Below are 26061 nucleotides of genomic sequence, written 5' to 3'. Positions count from 1 at the left end.
CCGCCAGAAGTTTGCCAAAAGGCACCTGAAGGACTCTCAGACCATTAAAAAAAAAATGTATCCGGTCTGATGAAACAAAGATTAAAATCTTTGGCCTGAATGGCAAGCGTCATGTCTGGAGAAAACCAAGTACCTCTCATCAACTGGCCAATACCATCCCTACAGTGAAGCATGGTGGTGGCAGCATCATGCTGTGGGGATGTTTTTCAGAAGCAGGAACCGGGAGACTAGTCAGGATTGAGGGAAAGATGAATGCAGCAATGTACAGAGACATCCGTGATGAAAACCTGCTCTGGGCCTCAGACTGGGGTGATGGTTCATCTTCCAACAGGACAACGACCCTAAGCACACAGCCAAGATAACAAAGGAGTGGCTACGGGACAACTCTGTGAATGTCCTTGACCCCTTTTCCACCGAGGCAGTTCTGGTGCTGGTTCGGAGCCAGAGCCTAGTTTCAAATGGGTTCTTTGTCTTTCCACACCCAAAGCACCAGCCCCGAACCAGGAAAAGTGGTTCTTAAGTAGCACCAAAACATTGGTGGTCTAGAAGTAAGAACCGTTTGTGTCTGGGGGCGGGGTTACCATGACCAACAAGGCGAACACAAACTTGTGACCACTTTTGAAATAGCAGCTAATCGAGCTAATAGCTGCTCGATTGTAATCTCCGTCTGTACAAATTACGGTGAACTGCACGAATGCGTTGGATTCGCTGTGTTTTGATGCTGATGTAGGATCGTAAAGCCATGTGCATCAATAGTAACGCAACGTTCACCATTGTTAATGGAAGGCTTGTTCGAGATGCATCGATGCTGTGCAGAACGATCGCCGTATGACAACGAGATAATATGACTCCTTATGCTTTTGAATTGCTCATGCGGTATTTATTTTGATATCATACGCTGATCGTCTGCGCAGCGCCGATGCATCTCGAACGAGCCTGGTGTGTTTGTGTTTCCCGCTGTCTTGCTATAGCATTGCTGAGAAAGATGAGACGTATACAGTGACGTAAGACCTGGCTCTGTGGTGGCTCTCTAGCATGTGGAAAGGCAAACCGGTTCTTAGAAGGCTCGTCAGTCGAACCAACTCCGAACTGGCACTAGCACTGGCTCTGAGCTAGCACCCAGTTCATTCTGGTGGAAAAGCCAAGGGGTACTTGAGTAGCCCCGCCAGAGCCCAGACTTGAACCTGATTGAACCTCTCTGGAGAGATCTGAAGAATGGGAGAAACTGCCAAAAAATAGGTGCGCCAAGCTTGTAGCATCATACTCAAAAAAGACTTGAGGCTGTAATTGGTGCCAAAGGTGAATGTGAATTTTTTTCCTGTTTTTTTTTATTTTTAATACATTTGCAAAGATTTCAAACTAACTTCTTTCACATTGTCATTATGGGGTATTTGACATTATGGGGTATTATTTGTAGAATTGAGGAAACAATTATGAATTTAATCCATTTTGGAATAAGGCTGTAACATCATAAAATGTGGAAAAAGTGAAGCACTGTGTATACACTGTGTGTGTGTGTGTGTGTGTGTGGGTGAGAGAGAGAGAGAGAGAGAGAGATACTGCTGTCCTGAAGGCTTTTATAGCAGACTCGTCTTACTGATGGAGCAGAATATTCCAGCAGGATCAATACGTCCGGAGCTGCGGTCATCTCTTACTGTTAAGGTGGAGCTTTTCAGCTCTGTGTGTGTGCACTCTCATCAACATTTACTCTTAGAAAAAATAACAGATATTTAGATACAAAACATAAAGACGATTGCTGCTAATGAACACGGGTGGAAACAGATTCTGCTTGCGGCTCAAATATGAATGATAGAAGTGAGTGAAGTGTGCATGTGCACCTGCCACTGAGCAGGTCTCAGAGCCGCTTCGTGTTTGCTGTTGTTGTCAGATGATGCAAGCTTGAGGGAATACCTTAAATCTGTAGCAGACGTCCTGCTCTCCCCGCCTCTGAGTGCATCTGATGCCCTGGGATTCACACAGAAAGAGAAAGCTTTCATTTGACACTGACACAGCTCAAGCGTTCGGCCCATTTGTCAGCAGAAGAGCCATTTTGCTGGATTTGCACTATTGGAGAAAAGTCCCAAATTATTGGCTTTGGCCAGCTTTAATTCACTAAAAATGAGGGTGAAGAGACCGGGTCAAGCGGAGCTTTTGATGGGCCTGTGGTTGGACATGAGGAGATAATCTCATGGGTGGATTTCAGCAGCCCTTCCTGATTCAGGTGAGTCATGTCAAGATACAAACAGCATTTATGATCTTTCCTCAACAATAAGCTAAAGATGATGATAGGTCACAGATTACAGTGGAAGTAACTATGATCTTCTCAAAAACAAAAAAACAAAAATTTAATTTGTATAGGTCATCATGCATTCAATAACAGTCTATAAACGGAACAGTTATGGCGGTCATTTGACTGGCGACATGTAATATAGTGCTGGACCAAGATTATGTGATTATTGTGTGTAATTAATTTTTGGTCATGAAAGGCACAATATACAATATATTAAAATATCCAAAAATACACTAGAACAGTGTTATATTTTTGTTGGAATGTTTAAATCCAGAGAATTAATCAACTTTAACCATGACACGGACCGTGTGCGTGCGTCGCCTATCATTGACATCATATAGGTTGAATTTGTATAGGTCATCATGCAGTCAATAACAGTCTATAAACAGAACATTTGTTATGGCGGTCATTTGACTTGACTTAAGTAATATAGTGCTAGACCAAGATGATGTGTAATTATGGCATTTAATGATTGTTATAATAATAAAGAGATCATACAATCAGGGAAATCTTGAAGTAATGTGTTGCTGTGGCCAAACGGTGGCACTGTTATGTCAGAAAAACTAGTATGGATCAGTTTGAAAAAAAATACATTAACGGTTTAATAGTTTAAAAAAAATCATCATATTTAAATAAAACATACCTTTTGTGAATACAGAATGCTAGAATCTGTTACTCTTGCAACTCAAATTGGTGAATGTTTTGGATCCTGTGCCATCCAAAATAGACATTACATCCTCGCTAAATATGGGCAAAATAAAGTGTTTGCTGTTTATCTTCTTCTGAATATTCTCAAAAATCTAATGTGTGCAAATATATCAGTGTTAAGTTACTCATCAGATATATTTAAATATCCAAAATCCACTAGAACAGTGTTATATATTTTGTTGATTTGTGTACATTATCCCAAATGTTTCCAAGACTGTTTAAATCCAGAGAACTAAGCAATTTTAACCAGGACACGGCCCGTGTGCGTGCGTCGCCTATCAATGACATCATATGATAGAAGAACATTTTATTTTGTAGAAACCATGGAAAGACCAAAGACGCTTTAGTATATGATGTGTTTTATTAGACAGGTGACACTTGTTTGGATCATTCATGGACAGAAAACTAATCATTGTTCATCACAAATTAGTTGGTTCTTGATTTACCGCGAGTACCATGTTGTACCATGCCATACCATATGATCTAGCTCTCTGCAGCGTGAACAAGTGTCTCATAGTAGCGCCGAGCGAACGCACAGAGTAGCATTATAACATAACTTTAACACACTCAAATGTGTGTAAAATGATAAAACAGTGCTGCGTTCCCCCACATACGCATTAAGCGGAAGAAGCAGAAGTCAAGACACGCCTTTGAGTTGAATAAGAGACTAAAAATTACATTTTGTGTCATAAATTACATAAAACGCAATATGGTGGAATAAGCCCCGCCTTCTAAATAAAAGAGCCAATCTGCAATCTGTAAGACGAGCGTTTAGGACTATACACATTCATTGGCTGGACCAACATGAAAAATACGCTTTTTTAATGCTTTTTGAACATAAGAAACAACATTAAGAAACATTTTAAATGAGTGTGGCAAGCCATTTTAGAGATTTTAGGGTAACATGTCCTGTCCTGGGCCTGATATAACAATTTTCTATCCATACAGAGGGGGCATACTTTAAATGTATTGAAATTAATAAAAAATCTTTGAGTAAACTTCAAGTATCATTTGAGTATCTCATTGCCGGGCAGAGTGTCCTGGTTTTCGGTAATCAAAATATGGTCACCCTAGGCAAACCCAACTCTGGTGTTTGTATCTAAAACTCTGATCTGGTCTCATCTGACCATTCAAACCTAGTTCCATTTAACATCTGGCAAAAGGATCAAACATTTGAGTTTGTTGTTTGATCACAACGTGTAAAGGGTTCACAGGCCCACCCACTATGATGACTAGGCCCCCTCCAGTTTATTATACAAATATAATAATATTTGTTAAATAACAGTTGCTTAAATTATTTTAACGTAATTACAAAATTATATTAACATCTCAAATACTAAAATAAATCAAATGTTTTTTGGGGTATTTTTACAGTCTAAGGCTTTTGCATAATGTTTGATGAGTTTGATTGACAGCTGTGTCAGGCTGTCTCATGCATGTCGCATGGCTCGCGCCTGTGAGTTAATAAAGTGTGTTTACCAATTCACTTAGCCTATAATTTGCATTTATGTGATAAACACCGGCGATGCAAAATTCTATAAAAAGGACTTTTAAAAACTTGCATTAACATGGGAGAGAACCCATCCATCAGGCCACAAGTAACAGTAAGACTTTTCAATTCCAAGCGCTCATTCTGTAAAGCCGGGACCACGCCATCAGTGTCTGTTAGTTAGTTGTGATAGTGTAGAGGTAAGGTGCATGGTACAAAGTTTTGACGCAAGGTTCGAATCCGCCTTTTGCCAAACTCGCTGTACTTCCTTTTCCCACCTCATATAAGATCGGAAAGGCGTTTATTTTCAATTAAAAATAAAGAAAATATTTAAAAAGGGGAAATAAAGTGTCTAAAGTTAGTTGTAACCGCTGCTAGTGTTTTGTATGTGGACAGGTTGCAGCTACAGTTTTGGTTTATGTTGACAGTGACAGTGAACCCCCCAAAATCAGGCTCATATAAATGACAGGAAACATGATTCCTGGCTGCATGTCAAATATCCATGGATTACTGGATCCTTGATAAGTTGTAAGGGACACTATCGAGTCCAACCTTTAGTTTAAACTGATTAAATTGATAAAAATGGTTCGCTTTACTCACGTCTTTGCAGTTTCCCCTATTAAATCCAGTCACAGAACAGCTCTTCTGCCACTCAATGCAATACTGTCAATGCAATACCCTCTATAGAGACAGAGCGTATTTAGGCCACGCCCACCGGGGGGGGGGGGGGGGCACAATCCAACGCTCTCCATTGACTTTGGATTGCGTGAGGCTGCATCCTTGTCATTTAGGACTTATCAGAACAATGTCTAAAAGCGGATATGTGACAAAGTGTAGGCTACAGCAAACAAGCTAAAAAACACAGAAATAAGTTTTTATAACCTGTCGACCCAAAAAAACGAGAGTTTAAGGAGACAAAAGTGGATAAAGACAGTAAAACGTGACGCTTAAGCAGGAAGAATGGGTAAATTTTGAGATCCTGACACTCAGTATGTCTCAGTATGCCTATGTGTGCAGTAAACATGTTGTCACTGTCAAGTCAAATATCCAAATGTCAGTTTTATATATTATATTTCCTGTCGCTGATAACGTTCCCCTCTAGTGGGTGTAGTTCTCAGTGTAAAATAACGTATAACGCGCGCGACCGCCCACTCCGCGTTGACGTAATTTTTGCCGCACACACCCTTGCGCTCTTGCAGACGCGTCGAGTATAAACAAGGCTTCACGCTCTGTCTCAATGGCCTGTATCCACTTTTTTGTCCTTAAACGTTCGTTTTTTGGGTCAATAAAAAACTTCTGGGTTTTTGGTTGTGGATTTTGCTTAGCTTGTTTGCTGTACACTTTGTCACATATCCGCTTTTAGACATTGTTCTGTTTTTTGATATAAGTCCGAAACGACAAGGATGCCGCTTCACGCAATGCAAAGTCAATGGAGAGCGTTCGATTGTTTTCCCCCCCGGTGGGCGTGGTCTTCAGATTATGACACGTGTCGCTCTGTCTCTATTGGTGGATCTCATGTGAGTGACAGGTTGCCCCGCCCTCGCACCAGTAAACACTTCATCAGAGAAGAGATGCCACTGCAAGAGGGAGGGAAACTTATTTTGATTCAAGATGAAGAGGCACATGAATTTAAAACCATAATGATGTGCACGGGTGAATTATTTATAATAAACACAGCAATATTCCATTAAAAAAAACGAAACAAGAATTGTCCGTTTTGTTTTCATGGGTTAAATGTGAGACTGGCTTGCCATATCACGCGAGTGTTTGAAGCAGCCGTTCACTAAAATAGCGTTCGCGAGCAGTGACGAAAACGATGACATCACTCTAACGTCACGCGTTTCCCCGTAGCGATAATCATGGCGGATCAACAATTCAACAACTTTCTCTGGTGAGTAAAGACTCCGAGTTCGCGTGCACACCGTTTCATGCAGATTATACTCGCTCCTTGGTCGTTATTATAGTGCAGATGTGTGCTTGCATCAGTCGCAGCTGTTATTGTTTGTTTGTGAGATGTGTGTTCTGAGTTAGTAAACACGGTTAAATCTATTAAAGCACGCGCTGTTAATCTCTTTAGTCGTGCAGATCTGTTTTAAAGTAACTAAACACAACGGAGGTTAGCCTATTTCCTGAAAAGTCTGACGGCTTGTGAAAATATTCTGTGTTTTGTCGGTAAATAGATTTTGCGATGGTAGATTGCGCCAGCAGGGGTTTATAGTTTAATGTAAGATATTAATAGTCATTCGAACAAATGAAATGTGTCTGGGTGACATACAATGTCCTCTGAACTATTGCAACATAACCCTCTTCACAGTTTAAAACAAACACAAATAGAGCTGTTTGCAATAAAGTTATTGGTCATTTCTTCGTTAGAACAAAGGCAAGATATGAAATGTCAACTGTGTTTTTAAAATTAGATGCTTTTAATGTCTAGTGTTCTTGATTTATTTGATCAGGCTACTGATTTATTAACATTGTCCTACACAGTGCAGTTTCATAAACCTAAACATCTAAATTAATATGGATCGGTGCATTGCGGATATGTTTTGCATTTTATAATCATTCATATTTTTAAAGCGTTAATTTGAGGAACAAACTTTAGCATGGCCTTTTTGAGCTTAAGGCACACATAATATCTAATGCAAACACATATTGTTATATTTTATTATATGTTACCCTGGACCACAAAACCAGCCATAAAGGTACATTTTTTGAAATTGAGATGTATACATCATCTGAAAGCTGAATAAATAAGCTTTCCATTGATGTATGGTTTGTTAGGATAGGACAATATTTGGAACGATCTGAAAATCTGAGGGTGCAAAAAAATCGAAAGATTGAGAAAATCTAAGTCCTTAGCAATGCATATTACTATAATACATTTTTATAAATATTTACGGTAGGAAATGTACAAAATATCTTCATGGAACATGATCTTTACTTAATATCCTAATTATATTTGGGAAAATTGATCATTTTGACCCATACAATGTATTGTTGGCTATTGCCACAAATATACCCGTGAGACTTACGTCTGGTTTTGTGCTCCAGGGGCACATATAATATATGCACAATATTAGATATTGTGCCATTATGACATTGAATTGTTTGTTCTCATTTTGCAAGCCTAACATTGCGATTGCATTACATGTGTGATGCAGAGAGAAATGAGGAAGAACGATTGCATGTTACAGACTAATGAGTGTTTCTGACACGTCGGATCAGCAGGAGCTGCTCAGACCTGCTCCACAGGTTTCTGATGTCAGAACAATGAACCAGAACAGAGCAGTTCAACCCAACATAGTTGCACAGTTACTCTCCGAGAGAGAACAGGTGGATATCGCTGCGCCTCATGCAAAATGGGTGAGAAATGCGTCAGTCTTGGCTGCGAGTACTGTGTAACTTGCATTACTGGTATGGTGTGGGCAAACCATCTGACCGTCAAACACTGCCAGGGCAGAAGCGTTGTGTTCTTCAGAACAGTTCGAACATGTAGAATAACAGTCACGATCTGGGCTTTAATGCTAGATTCTCTCCTCTAACAGATCCTGACTGATATCTGTCACCATCTGCACTTCTGCTCTCCTTAACGGCAAACACTTGATTAATGTTTCTCACACAACAAAAACATTGGGTGTTTTCAGGGCTTGCATAGTTTTTTCCCACGGTGCACCTGTGCTCTTAAGTTGAAAAACTTCAGGGGCGCAACTAACTATTTCTGCATTTATATATAAAACACACTGTAACAGATTTGGCCACACTAGTGTTAGTTTAGTATCACTGAGATACTATATAGTTTCTGTTAATATTTTGAATTCAATTTAATTCTGCTTTCATTTTAATTTGAGTTAAAAGTTATAGTATTTCTCTTGTTTTTTTTATTATTACTTTTCAAAATGTCTGTATAGTTTTTATTCATTTTATTTCAGTTTTAGTTTGGTAGATCAGGTTAATGAAACTAAATAAAAATAAGAAAAGTTTAAGTTTTTTATATTTTATTTTATGTCAGTTAACATTTATTTATTCAAAGTAAAGAGATTTTTATGGTCGAGTTTTTGTTAGCCACAATAACACTGATACTAGTAATAATGTGTCAAATAATGTTCTTAGTCTTTCCTGTGATCGGGCGTCCCAGACAGAAGCTACAATAGTTTACTTTAAATTAAATTAAAATAAATTACATACAGTTTGTGTAATCAAATAATAACCTGGGTGTAAATTGGACACACAGCGTGACTTTTATTTAATAAACAAGCCCAAAATGAGGCAATTGATGCCAGTTTCGCTGGCTAGCCAGGTAAGTTTCTGTTTAGATTGCGGTAATCCTGGGTTTTAGGTACCATGATAGTGGCTTGGCTCTTAGCCTTGTTCATCGTCATAGTAACTTAACCTACTCAAGAGCAGGTTAGCTGTGGAGTTTATGTTATGGATTAGAGATCTTAAACTGCAATTAGACCAATCAGCTGTGAGCAAATTGACTTGTCTGATGCAATCACTCCCCAGTTTCTCTTGCTCCAAATTAAAAGTCGAATATTTATTGTCGGACTTTAATGATATAATGAATTCATGTGGCCTTAATCCATTACAGACAAGGAATTTTAGCTCATAAATGATTATTCATTTAGTTTAAATGAATATTATACACAGATAATATGTAACATGCTGTAGAAATAAGAGATAAAGCTTTAAAAATCTATCCTTACATGTTCGAGTCTCTAGCCTATACATGTATACATACATATACATATGATACACTGCTTTTTTGAGGTTTGCCCACTTACATAGCATGTAGAAGTCTGTAATTTTTACCATAGGTAAAATTTACATAGGTACCATAGGTAAAATTTCTAATAATTGCGCCAACAGTTGTTGCCTTCTCACCAAGCTGATTGCCTATTGTCCTATAGCCCATCCCAGCCTTGTGCAGGTTAACAATTTTATCCCTGATGTCCTTACACAGCTCTCTGGTCTTGGCCATTGTGGAGAGGTTGGAGTCTGTTTGATTGAGTGTGTGGAAAGGTGTCTTTTATACAGGGAACCAGTTCAAACAGGTGCAGTTAATACAGGTAATGAGTGGAGAACAGGAGGGCCTCTTAAAGAAAAACTAACAGGTCTGTGAGAGTCTGAATTCTTACTGGTTGGTAGGTGATCACATACTTATGTTATGCAAAAAAATTAAACCTTTAAAATCGGCAGTGTATCAAATACTTGTTTTGCCCACTGTAATTATTTTATGAAAAGACTGACCTTCTTTCTTTGATAAAGCAGAAAGCAGAAGTGTGTGCTTCTTCTAACATAATGCATTCATTTATTCTTATCATTATTATTAAAAAAAGAAATTCTCTGTTCTTTTGAATGATTACTTGTGAGCCGTCAAGGACTTATAGCTCTGAGCTTCTGACCTGTTACAGATGAAGTCTTTACCTTGTTTATAAGGCGTACGCTGCTGTTTTGGAGGGTTTTTGCTGCTAGTCACGTAGTCACATTACAAATACAATACCCATTTCAGAGTTGTCGGCACTAAACGAGAGCAATGGAAGTAGGAAATTGAGTTTTTTTTTTATTAACCGTATATAATATTTCATGGCTTGTATGATACTTGTCGTTAGAGTTTGGGCCTGAGATCAGTGTGTTTGTGAGCTCAGTGATGTCTTCTGTTCTCATGTTAGATTATTGCCTGCCGTGATGGAGCACGTTCAAGGCGCCTGGAAGAGCGCCAGTCATGGGTTTGGATGCAGAGACTCTGTGTTTGAAGATCCCTGCATGTCTCCCACCATTATCAATAACTTCCCATACCGGAGATTGTCAGATGACGGGAGAATCCCAGACTCTAAGGCGAGCAGCACAATCCGCGTCTACCTGCCCAACAAACAGCGGACTGTGGTAATAATACAATCATCCAACACCGTCTGTGAATGACGGATAAGGATTTGAAATGTGCAAAAAAAAAAAAAAAAATTGAATTTTAGGACTTTCTACACTTATTAGAGTATTGTGTATGTACTGATTTTAAGAATGTTATTAACCGTTTTTTTGGTAAACCAGATCTTTTTCCCCATGAAAATGTCATTCCTGGGGAATTTCCACCATTGTTGGCATATATAAATGTACTGATATCCTTAATCGGAGCTCAACAAACTGTCAGTGCTCGGAAAACTACATTTTAATCACAATTAATATAATCAATGTGGGATTTCATATAGACATGGGGTCATTTTTGGCTGATGATAACTCAAAATACAGAACAAAATCTGAACAAAGCTGAATTTTTTTTCCAATAAAGTAAATAAGATTTGTTTTATTCTTAACTCAACAAAATGTAGAATTGTGTAATCTAACACAGATATGGGTTAAATATGCTTCAGGATTACCATAAAAACCATCCTCATACAGTGGATATATACATTTTTTTTTAAAGGATTTTTAATTTCAAGATGTATCATTAATATGACGGTAAGTTAAATGTAGCCTTTGTAAAAATGTAAAGCAAAACATTAAATAAAAAAACGACTAGTATTTTCCAAGTTGACTAGTCTCGCACATCCCTCATAATAACTATGCCTAAAAGTTTACAAATATAAAAAAAAAAAGCTGGAAAATGTTTAAAAATGTTTTCCAATAAAGTAAATAAGATTTGTTTTATCCTTAACTCAACAAAAACAGAATTGTGTATTCTAACACACAGATATGGGTTACATTAATCGCCTGTGTCATTGTTAGACGGAAGGACAGGATTACCATAAAAAACATTCTCATACACTTTTCAAAATAATATTTTCATTTCAAGATGTAACATTACCACGACGGTAATTGAATAAAGCAAAACATTAAATGTGCAAAAACAATAGTAAACGACTAGTATTTTCCAAGTCTCCCAGCAGCAGAGCTATCATTTAATCCACTAGTCTCGCACATCCCTCATAATAACTGCCTAAAAGTGTACAAATATTAATTAAAAACTGGATTGTTATAGATATGTCATTCTGGATAACGGATGACCTAGGTTTTGTGTTATCCAGGAATGACAAAACAATGTTTTCTTTTTAATCAGGCACTAACTGAACCACCTGTGGAAAACACAACTATCATCACTTTAAGCTAATCTTTTAGATCAAATAGATTGTTTTTTCATATAAAAACATTATAAATGTTTTATTAGTGTTATCCAAAAGGACACATGATATTGCTAAAGTGCACCAGTGACAGAAAAGCTCAAAATATCAACATTTAGATTATGCTTACTGGCCTTTGCACATGTTCTCCTCCTCCTTTTTGATACACTATTATGTCACATGACATACCAAAATGAATTATGTCTGTTATCCAGGAATGACATTAGAGAGATCACTATTTGGAGACAAAAGTATTTTTGTCATAAAAATGTAAATAATCTAGTATCATTGAAAACATCAATACAATTATGCCCAAGTAGATTTTAAATATATTTATTCATATTTTCTACATTTTTGATGTATTTTTGTATTCAGATTTGAACCCGGAATGACATTTTGGGACTTTTGAGCGCAAGTTAAAGATGAATTATTTGTAATGAATACTCACATGAGGGGGAAGTTGAGTCATTTAATGTAGTGTATTTAAAAATGTATAGATTATGAATATGCTTTGGACACCAGAATTGACATGCCACGTCATTGACGCGAATGTTCATGATGAGCATGTGCATTTGAACATTTATCCTAGTTCAGTGCCTTGACTCATAGACGTGAGGCCGTTCACACCAGGAACGATTACTATAACAGTGGGAATTAAAATGAATATTAACGAATTCCAAACGCCGCTTTTGTGCCCTTGAAGGCCAACGAAACTGAATCGGAAGTCATCGTTTGTGGTCATGTGACCCAGCCTGGCGAATATCTTTATCGCTATAGTTATTGTCCTCGGTGTGAACGGGAATCTCCTTGATGTAAAAGCAGTTGTGCTCATCAATATAATGCTGATCATGTAACCTTCGCATGCATGTTCATACCTTTCTTTTCCATTGAAGTGATGAGAATTGTGTTGTAACAGGTGAATGTGCGACCGGGTATGACGCTGCGCAACTGCCTCATCAAAGCCCTGAAAGTCCGTGGCCTTCAGCCTGAATGCTGTGCTGTTTTCAAGCTTCATCGAGAACATACATTGTAAGTTGTGGCTTATGGTGAAAAATAGTAATAAAAATGCAATCCAATGAGACAGACTTCATACTGTGGTATAATTCACGGCAGTGTTTGCATGCAACTGTCAACGTGCCAATAAAGTGCCAGTGCCATCTTTTCACATTAAATGCTAATTCATTTGGTATTTTTGCCATTGACAAATAGAAAAAAACTATTTAATTGTGAAAACAGCGACGCAAAGTAATTACAATCATTGATAGGGCGGGGTATCGATACAGACGTCCGTTTCACAAGCACAAAATTCGATTCAGATTCATTGGGGAATACTTGAGATTTATGCTGCCTTCACGTGCTCTCGGAATTATCGTAATATACGAGTTTCCTAGGTAAACATTGCACATGAACGCCCTCACATTTTGAAACTTGAATGCAATGCGCTCGTAATCACGACTTCAGAAGTCGGAATCATCAAATTTCCAATAGCACGTGAAGGCAGCATTAATGTTGAATACAGCGATATCCTGGAGGAAAGGTTTATGTCTGTAATGACTTAAAATAATGTCCGAGCTCAAGCAGTTTTGCAGAGAGAATGTAGGATGATTGCAGTGACCAGAGCAAAGCTGATTGATGCATGCGACGCTATACAAAAGGTTAATTAGTTAATGCATTGACTAATATTAACTAACAATGCATTTGTTATAGTATTTAATCCTCATTGTAAGTTCATGTCAGCTCAGGTCCATTCAGTAATATTAACAGATACAACCTTTGTATTCGTAAATGTTCAAATTAAAGTCGGCATGAAAGGGAAGTTGCAGTAGTCTTTTCTTCTCTATTGTGCTGTATATCTGAGTGATAAGAAGAACAAATGTAGGGCGGGCTTGATTTTGTCTGTGGGGAATTTATTGGATGGTTGTGGTTTGCTATTGGTGGATCGCATGTGAGTGACAGTTTTCCCCGCCCTCGTCATCAGAGAAGAGATTCTGATTCAAGATTATTAAGCATCAACCAAGATTAATACAGTAAATGCTTTTCATTGTTAGCTCATGTTAACTAATGAAACCTTATTGTTACTGGTGCATCTGTTATTTTCTGTTTAATAACTGTAATAATCTAGGCTCAACTGTAATGCTGAATCTTGCCCCTGAATTTCAATGTAATGCTCTCTGAATGAAAACACAACATTGTTTTGTGCAGTAAGAAGGTGCGTATGGATTGGAGCACTGACCCTACCTCACTGGTGGGAGAGGAGCTGCTGGTGGAAGTCTTGGATCACGTCCCGCTGACCACGCACAATTTTGTGAGTTCCCAGAATGTGTTTGAATTGAACTGCTGTCATCTTTACAGCAGCTCTAACATCTGACCGTCCCCTTCACAGGTACGGAAGACATTTTTGAAGTTGGCCTTTTGTGACATATGTCAGAAGTTTCTTCTTCATGGCTTCAGATGTCAGACGTGCGGCTACAAGTTTCATGAGCACTGCAGCACCAGAGTGCCCACCATGTGTGTGGACTGGAGCAACATTCGCCAGCTCCTGTGAGTGTGCAAAACCACAGACACCAGCTTTATCACACTTGAAGGGCTTGCACATATCGGCAGTTGCATTAGTTGCTGAGACTAGTTTCTAGTGGTTTCTGGGTCTAGAAAAGAATGGTAGGTCTTGGAAAAGGCACAGATATACTTAAAAACCCAGTTTATACATGTTCTGTTATATTGTATCCATGCTGATTTTGTGTAATCGGATTACTTTTTTGATGTAACGTGTAAAGTAACACATTACAAGTAACATGCATTACATAATCAGATTACTTTTTTGATGAATCGTGTAAAGTGTAACATTACAAGTAACGTGCATTACATAATCGGATTACTTTTTTGATTTAACATGTAAAGTAACACATTACAAGTAACGCGCATCACGTAATCAGTTTACTTTTTTGATGAAACGTGTAAAGTAACGCATTATAAGAAAAGTGCATCACTTAATCGGATTACTTTTTATGTGACGTTTAAAGTAACACATTACAAGTAACTACATTATTTAATCGGATTACTTTTTAAAAATGTAACTTGTAAAGTAACGTGTATCACGTAATCAGATTACTTTTTTGATGAAACGTGAAAAGTAATGCATTACGTAATCGGATTACTTTGTGACATTTAAAGTAACACATTACAAGTAACGTGCATCACGTAATCAGATTACTTTTTTGAGGAAATGTGTAAAGTATAACATTACAAGTAACGTGCATTACATAATCGGGTTACTTTTTTGATGTAACATGTAAAGTAACAAATTACAAGTAACATGCATCACGTAATCAATTACTTTTTTGATGTAACCAAGTAACATGCATTACGTAATTTTTTTGATGTAATGTGTAAAGTAACACATTACAAGTAACGTGCATTATGTAAACGCATTACTTTTTTGATAACTTTTTTGATGTTACGTGTAAAGTAAAGCATTACAAGTAGTGTGCATTACATAATTGGATACATTTTTTTATGAAACGTTTAAAGTAATGCATTACAAGTAATGTGCTTTACGGAATCGGATAACTTTTTTGATGTAATGTATAAATTAATGCATTACAAGTAACATGCATTACGGAATCCGATTACTTTTTTGATGTAATGTGTAAAGTAACGCTTTACGTAATTACATTTATTTTTTGACGAAACGATTAAAGTAACACATTACAAGTAAAGTGCATTACGTAATCGGATTACTTTTTAATGTGACGTTTTAAGTAACACATTACAAGTAATGTGCATTATGTAATCGGATTACTTTTTTGACGTAACATGTAAAGGAACGCATTACAAGCAACGTGCTTTACGTAATCGGATAAATTTTTTGATGTAATGTGTAAAGTAATGCATTACAAGTAACATGCTTTATGTAATTGGATTACTTTTTTGATGAAACGTGTAAAGTAACGCATTACGCGTAACATGCGTTATGTAATCGTTTACTTTTTTTGATGAAACGTGTAAAGAAACGCATTACAAGTAACATGCTTTACGGAATCGGATTACTTTTTTAATGTAATGTGTAAAGTAATGCATTACGTAATTGGATAATTTTTTTGATGAACGTGTAAAGTAACGCATTATAAGTAACGCACATTACATAATCAGATTACTTTTTTGATGAAACGTAAAGTAAAACATTGCAAGTAACGTAAGTGGATTACTCTTTTGATGAAACGTATAAAGTAACGCATTACAAGTAACGTGCTTTATGAAATCGGATTACTTTTTTGATGTAACTTATAAAGTAACACATTTCAAGTTACGTGCTTTACGAAATCGCTTACTTTTTTGATGTGACTTGTAAAGTAACGCATTGCAAGTAACGTGCATTACGGAATCGGGTTACTTTTTTGATGCAAATACTGTCAACAGACAGAAAAATAACAAATTTCACCATGTTTTTAGGAGTAAAATGTTCTATAAAACAGGTTCAGTAACATGTTGGCAGGCTGAACAGGCTGCTTTCCTCTATTTAAATGAAGATGGACATGTGCATATGGTTCACAAGAAGTCTCACAGAGTTTTGCATAGAGGCCCTCATACTGTGTTGTAGATGTCTATCAATGATAATCATGTAAAGCACGGTACAAAGGTCCATTCTTCTGCTGCAGAATTCATCACAAAGATGAAAAAACAAACTTAAACTTTTGCTTTAAGATTGCACCAAGGGAAAACCTTCATTGGTCCATCTTTTAGAAATTAGTTATTAGTTATTTTTCCAGGCTGTTCCCGACTCCTGGAGAGAACGGCACTCCGTCACTCCCGCCCCTCTCGGCCCGTCGGATGCAAAACTCTAAATTCTCCTTCAGGTAAATAGAGTCTGTGTCTATATTTAGCTCAGATGAAGTGAACTGACCCGACAAGTCCAGCGTTCCTCTGATAATCAGAGCATGTCATGACGCCGCCTTCTTTTTCTTTTCTTTTTTGTTCCTTGTATTCGGGGTACTTGATTACTGAAGTTCCTTGTATCAGTGAATTTTTTTTGTAGTTATGTTAATATTTTTTATTTTATTTTTATATTTATGTAAGTTTAGTTATGTACTTTTGTCATTTTTATTATTTTTTTTATTTATTAAATATTGCTATTTAGGTTTAATTTTTTTTTTTCAGTTTCAGTTTTAGTTTTTAATTTATTTCCAGTTAACAATTTTAGTGCTTCAACTTATAATGCAACATTTCTAATTTTCATTTAGTTAAAGTTTTTCAGCTAATATTTACACTTTTTTTTAGATATTTTTTTTTCAGCTAATATTTACACTATTTTATTTAATCTTTGTCAATTAACAGAAATGTTTTAGTAGTTTTAGTTGGAGATAATAACCCTGACGTGTTAATACATTTTGAGTGATTGTTTGATCATTTGGTCAGCTATACCAACTTTTTAAATCTGAAAATTGTACATGATGTTCAAATGTTTCACTATATATAACTGTAAGCTATAGGTTTATATTTGCCCATTTAGTGCTGAAATAATTGACTTTTGGAAGTTCAAAATTTTGTGGAGATTTGATTATCACAGAAAATAATTTTGTCTCTCAGTTCTTTAGGTATTTGTGACTAACACACAAGTAGCCATTAATTAACATTTCCAAAACCATTAAATACACATTGTTTTAAAATTATATCACATTGCGATTACGTTTTTGATGCTTTTGATTACAAGTAACATGCGTTACGTTATGGGATTACTTTTTTATGTTACGTGTAAAGTAACACACTACAAGTAACGTGCATTACATAATCGGATTGCTTTTTTGATGTAACATATAAAGTAACACATTACAAGTAACATGCATTATGTAATCGGATTACTTTTTTATGTAACGTGTAACGTGTGATGTAATGTATAAAGTAGCGCATTACAAGTAATGTGCATTACATAATCAAATTACTTTTTTGATGTAACATGTAAAGTAACTCTACAAGTAACTTGCATTACGTATTCGGATTACTTTTTTGATGTAACGTATAAAGTAACACTACAGGTAACGTGCATTACATAATCGGATTACTTTTTTTATGTAACGTATAATGTAACATGCGTTATGTAATCGTATTTCTTTTTTTATGTAACGTATAAAGTAACACACTACAAGTAACATGCATTACATAATCGGATTACTTTTTTGATGTAACGTATTAAGTAACACACTACAAGTAACATGCGTCACTTAATCTGATTACTTTTTTGATGCAAATACTGTCCACAGACAGATAATAATTTTGATTACTTAAATCACTTTAGATATTTGTGACACTAACACACAAGTAGCCATTAATTAACATTTCCAAAACAATTAAAATACACGTTGTTTTAAAGAAGTATCATGAGACATGAGACTAATCTGATCTTGTCTTGTGAACTTGCATCCAGTTTTTCAACGTCATGTTCATGATATCAAGCAATTTAGTAACTTTCACCTAAAATGTGCACTGATTCTCAACACAGAAAAAATACATTCACAGAAATACATGATTATTTTTTTAAATGTTTTTTTTTGCCAATCAAGATTTAATCTAATGTACTGAAATAGCCTTCTTTTAGTCTATCCTACATTTCATTCTAAAACATTTTCATATTTAGTAAATCCTGTAATAAAGTTTAATGTTATAACGAGACGAAAGAAGCAACTGCACACGGACTGATCTGAGTCTGACATAGAAACCCTTCTCCAGTCCCTATCACAGATACTCCACGCCGAATGCTTTAAACTACATCACTCCCATGCCGTCCGCTGGCGTCTCGCTCAGTCATAAAGTGTTGTCCACATCCACGCCCAACGTCCACATGACGAGCACCACACAGCCAGTCGACGAGGCTGCTTATCAGGTGAAACACCACTGCTCGCTTCTCTATTCTCACTTCATCATTACCTTTCAGAGCCAGATTTACTCAACAGGGCAAATGAGACACAATCCCATAGAAGAGCTGATAGGAATGGAAAGTTCTTGTCTATCAAGACAAATTTTATAATGAATGGGTTAAGACATGCTTTGTTTGGGCGTTAAATACTACCACAAACACCAGTAAACTGACGAGCATTAACCTTAGTAAATCATCTTGCATGATTTATTTAAATGCTCTCCTCCCATGAATATTGCATCTGAAAGGTAAACTCCTACAAATGCATATGCCATATGCAAATGCCATAAGGTTAGCCGCAGAAATAACTGTTTCCATCGCTCATTTCTCACAGTAGTATTTAACGCTCATCAAGCTGTTAGTAAATCTGTCTCTCAAACTATTACAGTGTCTTCTCCCAAATATTTGCATATGTTAAAACAGTACTTTCCTCTTTATTCACAGGAAGCCTTAGGGCGTGATGAATCAGGTAAGGGCTTTTCCTGACATTATCCTAAGATTTCATAGAAAAGCTATAAGGCTGAAATCGTTCTTTGTCACATTCGTTCACAGGAAGCCCTCATAATCAAAGCCCGACCGAGTGGCCCAAAACCCCAGCTCCGGCTCACAGGGAGAAAGCACCTTCAACCAACGCTCAGGAAAAAAGAATCGTAAGCATCGCTTTTCTGTAACCTTTGTCTGAGTAATCAGAAGCCAAATCCTGACATTACCATCAGATTAGTTTCTTGCCACTCTACACTCTTAGAGAGAAAGTTCAATGTTGTTCTTAATAGAACTCTAGGGTTCTTAAATATTTCATATTAGGAGAATAAGGTTCCATATAGAGTGTGGTTTAAAGGTGATTTCACTGGGTTCAAACATGAGCTGGTTTGTTCATTGGTCCCCAGCGTCCGCGAGAGAAGAGAGATTCCAGCTACTACTGGGAGATCGAAGCCAACGAGGTGCTTCTGCTTTCCAGGATCGGCTCTGGCTCCTTTGGCACCGTTTACAAAGGGAAGTGGCACGGTAAGAGTTCTCATCACCATTTTAAGGTAGGGTGACCACCTGTCCCGCTTTGCGTTGTACCGCACAGCATTTTCACCCCTTGTCCCGCATGTCGCATATTGAGAAAATGTCCCGCATTTTCACCAGTCTGTTGATTTTTAATGATCATATTGAGAAAACATGCATGCGTTCTATTGCCTTTTTAAGAAAGCATTTTATTTATTATTTTCGCGGCATCGTTTTTCACCTATTTTTAACAGCGCTTCGTCAGAAGTAACATCCCGCCTTACACAAATATACAAAAGCCGTTTTTTTTAAACCATATCCAATGGTTGAAAAGAAAGGAGTAAACACGGTCACTAGTAGGTTGTGACAGCTGTCAATCAAAATGTGGAGCGGTGATTCGTTCCATGTGTTCCCTGTCAGAAAACGAATGGATAGTTCTGTATATAAATTTATATATGTATATAAAAAAATTAAATAAAAACTACAGTTCCCCCCCAAAAAAAAAAAAAAAAAAAAAAAATATATATATATATATATATATATATATATATGATTAACTAATTTAATGTTGTTTTATTTGTTTCATTATTCATTTAGTTGGATTTTAGTTGCACTTGGTCAGAACTGTTTCAAAAGTAATTATCTGCATGATGCCTGCTGCCTTTTGGCTCAGTGATGATGAATTTATTATACAACAGTTTCAGGTTATGTTTTAGTGTTGGTAACATGTCCCACATTGTCCCACACAAACTTAGTAATCGTCCCACATTTGGTTTGTTTGATGGTGGTCACCCTATTTTAAGGGTACACCGATCTGACATAACATTATTGTTATGACAGGTGAAGTGAATAACACTTATTATCTCTTCATCACAGCACCTGTTAGTGGGTTAGATATATTTGGCAGCAAGTGAACATTTTGTCCTCAAAGTTGATGTGTTAGAAGCTGGAAAAAGGGGTAAGCGTAGGGATTTGAGAGAGTTTGACAAGGGCCAAATTGTGATGGCTAGAAGACTGGGTCAGAGCATCTCCAAAACTACAGCTCTTGTGGGGTGTTCTAGGTCTGCAGTGGTCAGTTTCTATCAAAAGTGCTCCAAGTTAGGAACAGTGGTGAACCAGTGACAGGGTCATGGGCGGCCAAGGCTCATTGATGCATTTGGGGAGCGAAAGGCTGGCCCGTGTGGTCCGATCAAACAGTCGAGCTACTGGAGCTCAAATTGCTCAAGAAGTTAATGCTGGTTCTGATAGAAAGGTGTCAGAATACATAGTGCATCGCAGTTTGTTGCGTATGGGGCAGCATAGCCGCAGACCAGTCAAGGTGCCCATCCTGACCCCTGTCCACTGCCAAAAGTGCCAACAGTGGGCATGTGAGCATCTTAACTTGACCACGGAGCAATGGAAGAAGGTGGCCTGGCCTGATGAATCACGTTTTCTTTTACATCACATGGATGGCCGGGTGCATGTCTTACCTGGGGAACACATGGCACCAGGATGCACTATGCGAAGAAGGCAAGCCGGCGGAGGCAGTGTGATGCTTTGGGCAATGTTCTGCTGGGAAACCTTGGGTCCTGCCATCCATGTGGATGTTACTTTGACACGTACCACCTACCTAAGAATTGTTGCAGACCATGTACACCCTTTCATGGAAACGGTATTCACTGGTGGCTGTGGCCTCTTTCAGCAGGATAATGCGCCTGCCACAAAGCAAAAATGCTTTAGGAATGGTTTGAGGAGCACAACGAGTTTGAGGTGTTGACTTGGCCACCAAATCCCCAGATCTCAATCCATCTGTGGGATGTGCTGAACAAACAAGTCCGATCCATGGAGGCCCCACCTCGCAATTTACAGGATTTAAAGGATCTGCTGCTAACATCTTGGTGCCTGATAGTAGAGCCCTGCATTTCTGCCCGAGCCTGACGGGCCCCAGCTTTTTTAAGCCCCTAAGGCCGGGCTTCGGGTCAATTTTCACGTCATACCACAAACACGGGCCGGGCTTCTGGCCTTTTTTAGGCTTCTCCTTCGTTTTATATTTTAGACATTCATTAATTAAAAGAAACAATGAGATATGCTGCGCTGGTGGAAACAACATGAAACCATGATACCGTGACTGTCAAGACTGGCTTGCACTGTGTTTAGATTATGGCGCTATGCAACACGCATCGCTGCAAATGAGTAAAGCAAGCCAACACACAAACTGCCGCAAGTGAAACTGAAAATAAGTCTTATAGATGCTCAAAAACACAATCATCTTCATTCAAACTAATGAGACTAAATGCTCTCAGTGCTTAGGTCGCTCGTTCTCATATTGCAGGCTTTGATGTTGAAATGAGCTGATGAATAAAATGCAGCTCATATCTGTTGCTTTCGTTGACGTGAACTCCGTTAAATGTGCATATAGCATTTATATTCATTTTGCAAGAGGTGTAAGGTAAGACAACCTGCATGTTTTATTATTATTATTTGTTAAGATTGTGTAGCCCGTTTCACTTGTGAGCGCCGTAGCGAGCAGCATCAGCCTGCCTCAGCTTGTCAAAAATGCATTTTTACTGTGGTGGTGGTGGTGATACTAAGCTAAACGTTTAAACTAACATTGTGATGCTTTAAGTGTTTTATAGATTTTATTATAAGCAAGACAAGTCCAGTGTTGATTTGAGAGGCTAAATTGATCAAACGTGGGTAATTCACTGTCGGCCGCCGGCCGCTAGGTCGTCACTTTAAAAACAAAAACTTTAATTTAACAAACAAAAAAATGCTTCAAACATTTTTTCTAAATTAACTTAATAAAGAAACTAAACGAAATATAACTACTTTGACATTAAAAACAAAACTGAACTATTTTAATGGCTGCAACAATGTGTAATAGGGAGGATGAAGAAAAACACACAAAAAAACACGGGCTCCACTCGGACTCGGGCCAAGAATTTTGATAAGCTGTCAGACACGTCTTGGGCCAGGGCTGGGCTAGGGCCTAGATGTGAGGCCCGTGCAGGGCTCTACCAGATACCACAGCACATCATGCCTCGATGGGTTAGCAAAAGCGGGACCAACACAATATAAGGAAGGTGCTCCTAATATCATGTCTGATCGGTGTGTGTGTGTGTGTGTATATACATATAACTGAGGAAAATATTTTATTGTAAAGTTGAGTATTTGTTTGATAATTTTAAAAATCCTTCTTGTTTATATATTGTATTGAGTTGTAATGTCTTTCCAGGTGATGTTGCTGTGAAGATTTTAAAGGTGACGAATCCCACACCAGAGCAGTTACAAGCCTTTCGCAATGAAGTGGCTGTTCTCAGGTAAACCAACAGAAAGACCCAAGTTACATGATTCCATTATTCCCAAAAATTTGTTTAGCCACTGTAATGAGCTCTTTCTCTAATCTTTCCACGGACGTTGTTTCTGTGTTGTTGTTTCAGGAAGACGAGGCACGTTAATATTGTTTTGTTTATGGGATACATGACCAAGGCAAACCTGGCCATCGTGACGCAGTGGTGTGAAGGAAGCAGCCTCTACAAACACCTGCACGTGCAAGAGACCAACTTCCAGATGTTTCAGCTGATTGACATCGCTAGACAGACGGCGCAGGGCATGGAGTGAGTGTTCGGATCCACAGTTTCCCCTGACTAAAGCAGTGTCTAAAACACACCAGACCTAAACCAACGCTTCTCAACTGCAGGGTTGCAACCCTAAATTATGTTATTTGCTAAATGCAAATGGTAACATGTAACTAACCAAATAATCCTCTATGATTCAGATAGGAAAATGAACAGGCTTATCATTAACATTTAACATTCAAAACTACATACATCAGTGTGTTTGTTGTTGATATCGAAGGCTGTGCATATTAACAAATTCAACAGTAATTTGCAATTAATTCATGAGTTGCTCACTAGAAGCTAGTGAACTTAACAAAGTAAAAGCAAATGCATCACAAATTACACTAAATACAGATTTAATTGAAATTCAAGAAATATTTAGAAGCTGAAATTGTCAGTATTTCAATTCATCCCATGCCATTGTTAGTAATTTTGCTTCCGTTCATGATAATTAGAGCTTCATGATTAATCGTTAAAAGATGGCAATCTCTTATTCCTAAATGACAGCGATTCGGCTCTATCCGAATCAGTCTGATCACAGCGAACAACCACAGCCCGGGTAGTCGTGGAGGCAAAAAATCGGGCCTGTGAGGAGTTCGGTGAGGCCATGGAGAAAGACTATCGGTTGGCCTCAAAGAGATTCTGGCAAACCATTCGACGCCTCAGGAGGGGAAAGCAGTGCCCTACCAACACTGTTTACAGTGGAGATGGGCAGCTGTTGACCTCAACTGGGGATATCGTCGGGCGGTGGAAGGAATACTTCGAGGATCTCCTCAATCCCACCGACATGTCTTCCGTTGAGGAAGCAGTGGCTGGTGAATCGTCCATCACCCGGGCTGAAGTCATCGAGGTAGTTAAAAAGCTCCTCAGTGGCAAGGCACCGGGGGTGGATGAGATCCGCCCTGAGTACCTCAAGTCTCTGGATGTTGTGGGGCTGTCTTGGCTGACACGCCTCTGCAACATCGCATGGCGGTTGGGGACAGTACCTCTGGACTGGCAGACCGGGGTGGTGGTCCCTCTTTTCAAGAAGGAGGACCGGAGAGTGTGTTCCAACTATATCACACTTCTCAGCCTCCCCGGGAAAGTCTATGCCAGGGTACTGGAGAGGAGAATTCGGTCGATAGTGGAACCTTGGATTCAGGAGGAACAGTGTGGATTTCGTCCCGGTCGTGGAACACTGGACCAGCTCTATACCCTTTCCAGGGTGCTGGAGGGTTCATGGGAGTTTGCCCAATCAGTCAACATGTGTTTTGTGGATTTGGAGAAGGCATTCAACTGCGTTCCTCGTGGCATCCTGTGGAGGGTGCTCTCGGAGTATGGGGTTCCGGGGTCCCCTGCTTAGGGCTGTTCAGTCCCTATACGACCGGAGCAAGAGCTTGGTTCGTATTGCCGGCAGTAAATCAGACCTGTTCCCGGTGCATGTTGGACTCCGGCAGGGCTGCCCTTTGTCACCGGTTCTGTTCATAATTTTTATGGACAGAATTTCTAGGCGCAGCCAAGGGCTGGAGAGTGTCCGGTTTGAGGACCATACGATTTCGTCGCTGCTTTTTGCGGATGATGTTGTCATGTTGGCCTCCTCAGACCAGGACCTTCAGCGTGCACTGGGACGGTTTGCAGCCGAGTGCAGCTGAGGTGGCTCAGGCATCTATTTCGGATGCCTCCTGGACGCCTTCACAGGGAGGTGTTCCAGGCACGGCCCACCGGGAGGAGGCCCCGGGGAAGACCTAGGACACGCTGGAGGGACTATGTCTCCCGGCTGGCCTGGGAACGCCTCTGGGTTCCCCCGGAAGAGCTGGAGGAAGTGGCTAGGGAGAGGGAAGTCTGGGCGTCTCTGCTTAGACTGTTGCCCCCGTGACCCGGCCCCGGTCAAGCGGAAGATGATGGATGGATGGATAGATGGACTAGTTGAATCATTCATTTTGGAGATTCGTTCAAAAACGCTGATTCATCCAGTAATGAAACAAGTGAAGTCTTTGAGTGAGTCATTGAATTGTTCACTCTAGAGATTCATTCAAAAACATTGTGAAGTCTTTATGAGTGAGACAAACCGATTAAAATAATAATTCAAATTATGTAAGTAATAAACATTTTGTCAGAACCTCTAGTAAATTACATTTTATTCTGTTGTCTGTTCAGAATTGTGGGAGAATCGTTATCTCCATTTTAATAAAAAAAACAGGGTTCCCACGGGTCCTTGAAAGTTTGTGAATCTGAAAAAAATGTCAAGGCCCTGGAAAGTTTTTGAAAATAAACACACGTAGATACAAGTCCTTTAAAATAAGTGCTTGAATTTATTTTGTGCAAGTTTTCTGGAAAAGATTCCATATTGTTCCCTCCGGTTCGCAAGTGTTATTTCGCCAACACTTCATGGCCTGTGCATACTAGCTTGCTTGATTTACGTTGGTTACAGGCATTTACGCGTTATGCTAAGTGTTTCCCGCATGAGGTACTTTGTGTTGTGCGTTGCCACGACGTTCACGTGCGCATGAAACTATAAAGATGGTACCTCAGCGTTATCAGAGCTTACACCGAACACAAATGTGTTCAGTCAATGACTGTAAATTGTGTTCAATAGTCATAAAACATTTGTGATAATCTGTTGCCCAAATATTTTATTTAATGTAATGTTGAATTGCTTTGCTTGTTAAGATAATGTAAACCCATGAGGCAAGAAAAACTTAAAGCATATTCATAAATATTAAAACTTCTGGTTACATGAGCCTAAGCTCTTTTTAATCAAATCCATGCAAAAGTGAATATCAGATCATTTTAGAATACAGTATAGGATGTACCGAATATTCTTCAGATCTATGCAAAACAGAAATATGACAAATAAAATATCAGATCCCTGCAAAAAAAGCATTTTTTCTCATTTATTTTTTGCCCATATGACATAGTTGTGTTTGACACATGAAAACTGACTGTATCTTACAAGGAAACACAATGTAACCTCGCTCTCACTTGAG

At 38.4% G+C, this 26061-nt stretch overlaps 1 protein-coding gene across 3 annotated transcripts in view; it reads left to right on the top strand.

Annotated features, from left to right (window-relative positions):
* The first annotated feature begins 6280 nt into the window (after positions 1 to 6280).
* Positions 6281 to 26061, top strand: part of raf1b (Raf-1 proto-oncogene, serine/threonine kinase b) — a 37485-nt gene continuing 17704 nt past the window's right edge. The window contains exons 1-12 of one of the 3 annotated variants that reach the window (XM_079844981.1): positions 6281 to 6378; positions 10157 to 10370; positions 12516 to 12628; positions 13802 to 13904; positions 13983 to 14140; positions 16366 to 16452; positions 18320 to 18473; positions 18951 to 18975; positions 19059 to 19156; positions 19394 to 19511; positions 22711 to 22795; positions 22916 to 23092. In XM_079844981.1, coding sequence (XP_079701107.1) covers positions 10173 to 10370; positions 12516 to 12628; positions 13802 to 13904; positions 13983 to 14140; positions 16366 to 16452; positions 18320 to 18473; positions 18951 to 18975; positions 19059 to 19156; positions 19394 to 19511; positions 22711 to 22795; positions 22916 to 23092 — 1316 coding nt within the window. In that variant the 5' untranslated portion in view covers positions 6281 to 6378; positions 10157 to 10172. Of the gene's footprint in view, positions 6379 to 10156; positions 10371 to 12515; positions 12629 to 13801; positions 13905 to 13982; positions 14141 to 16353; positions 16453 to 18319; positions 18474 to 18950; positions 18976 to 19058; positions 19157 to 19393; positions 19512 to 22710; positions 22796 to 22915; positions 23093 to 26061 lie in introns of all 3 variants that reach the window. The other 2 variants (XM_079844980.1, XM_079844982.1) reach the window with 2 other exon arrangements.

The sequence above is a fragment of the Gobio gobio genome (genome assembly GCF_949357685.1).
Source record: "Gobio gobio genome assembly, chromosome: 19".
Lineage (NCBI taxonomy): Eukaryota > Metazoa > Chordata > Actinopteri > Cypriniformes > Gobionidae > Gobio > Gobio gobio.
This window is presented reverse-complemented; position numbering and strand designations above follow the sequence as displayed.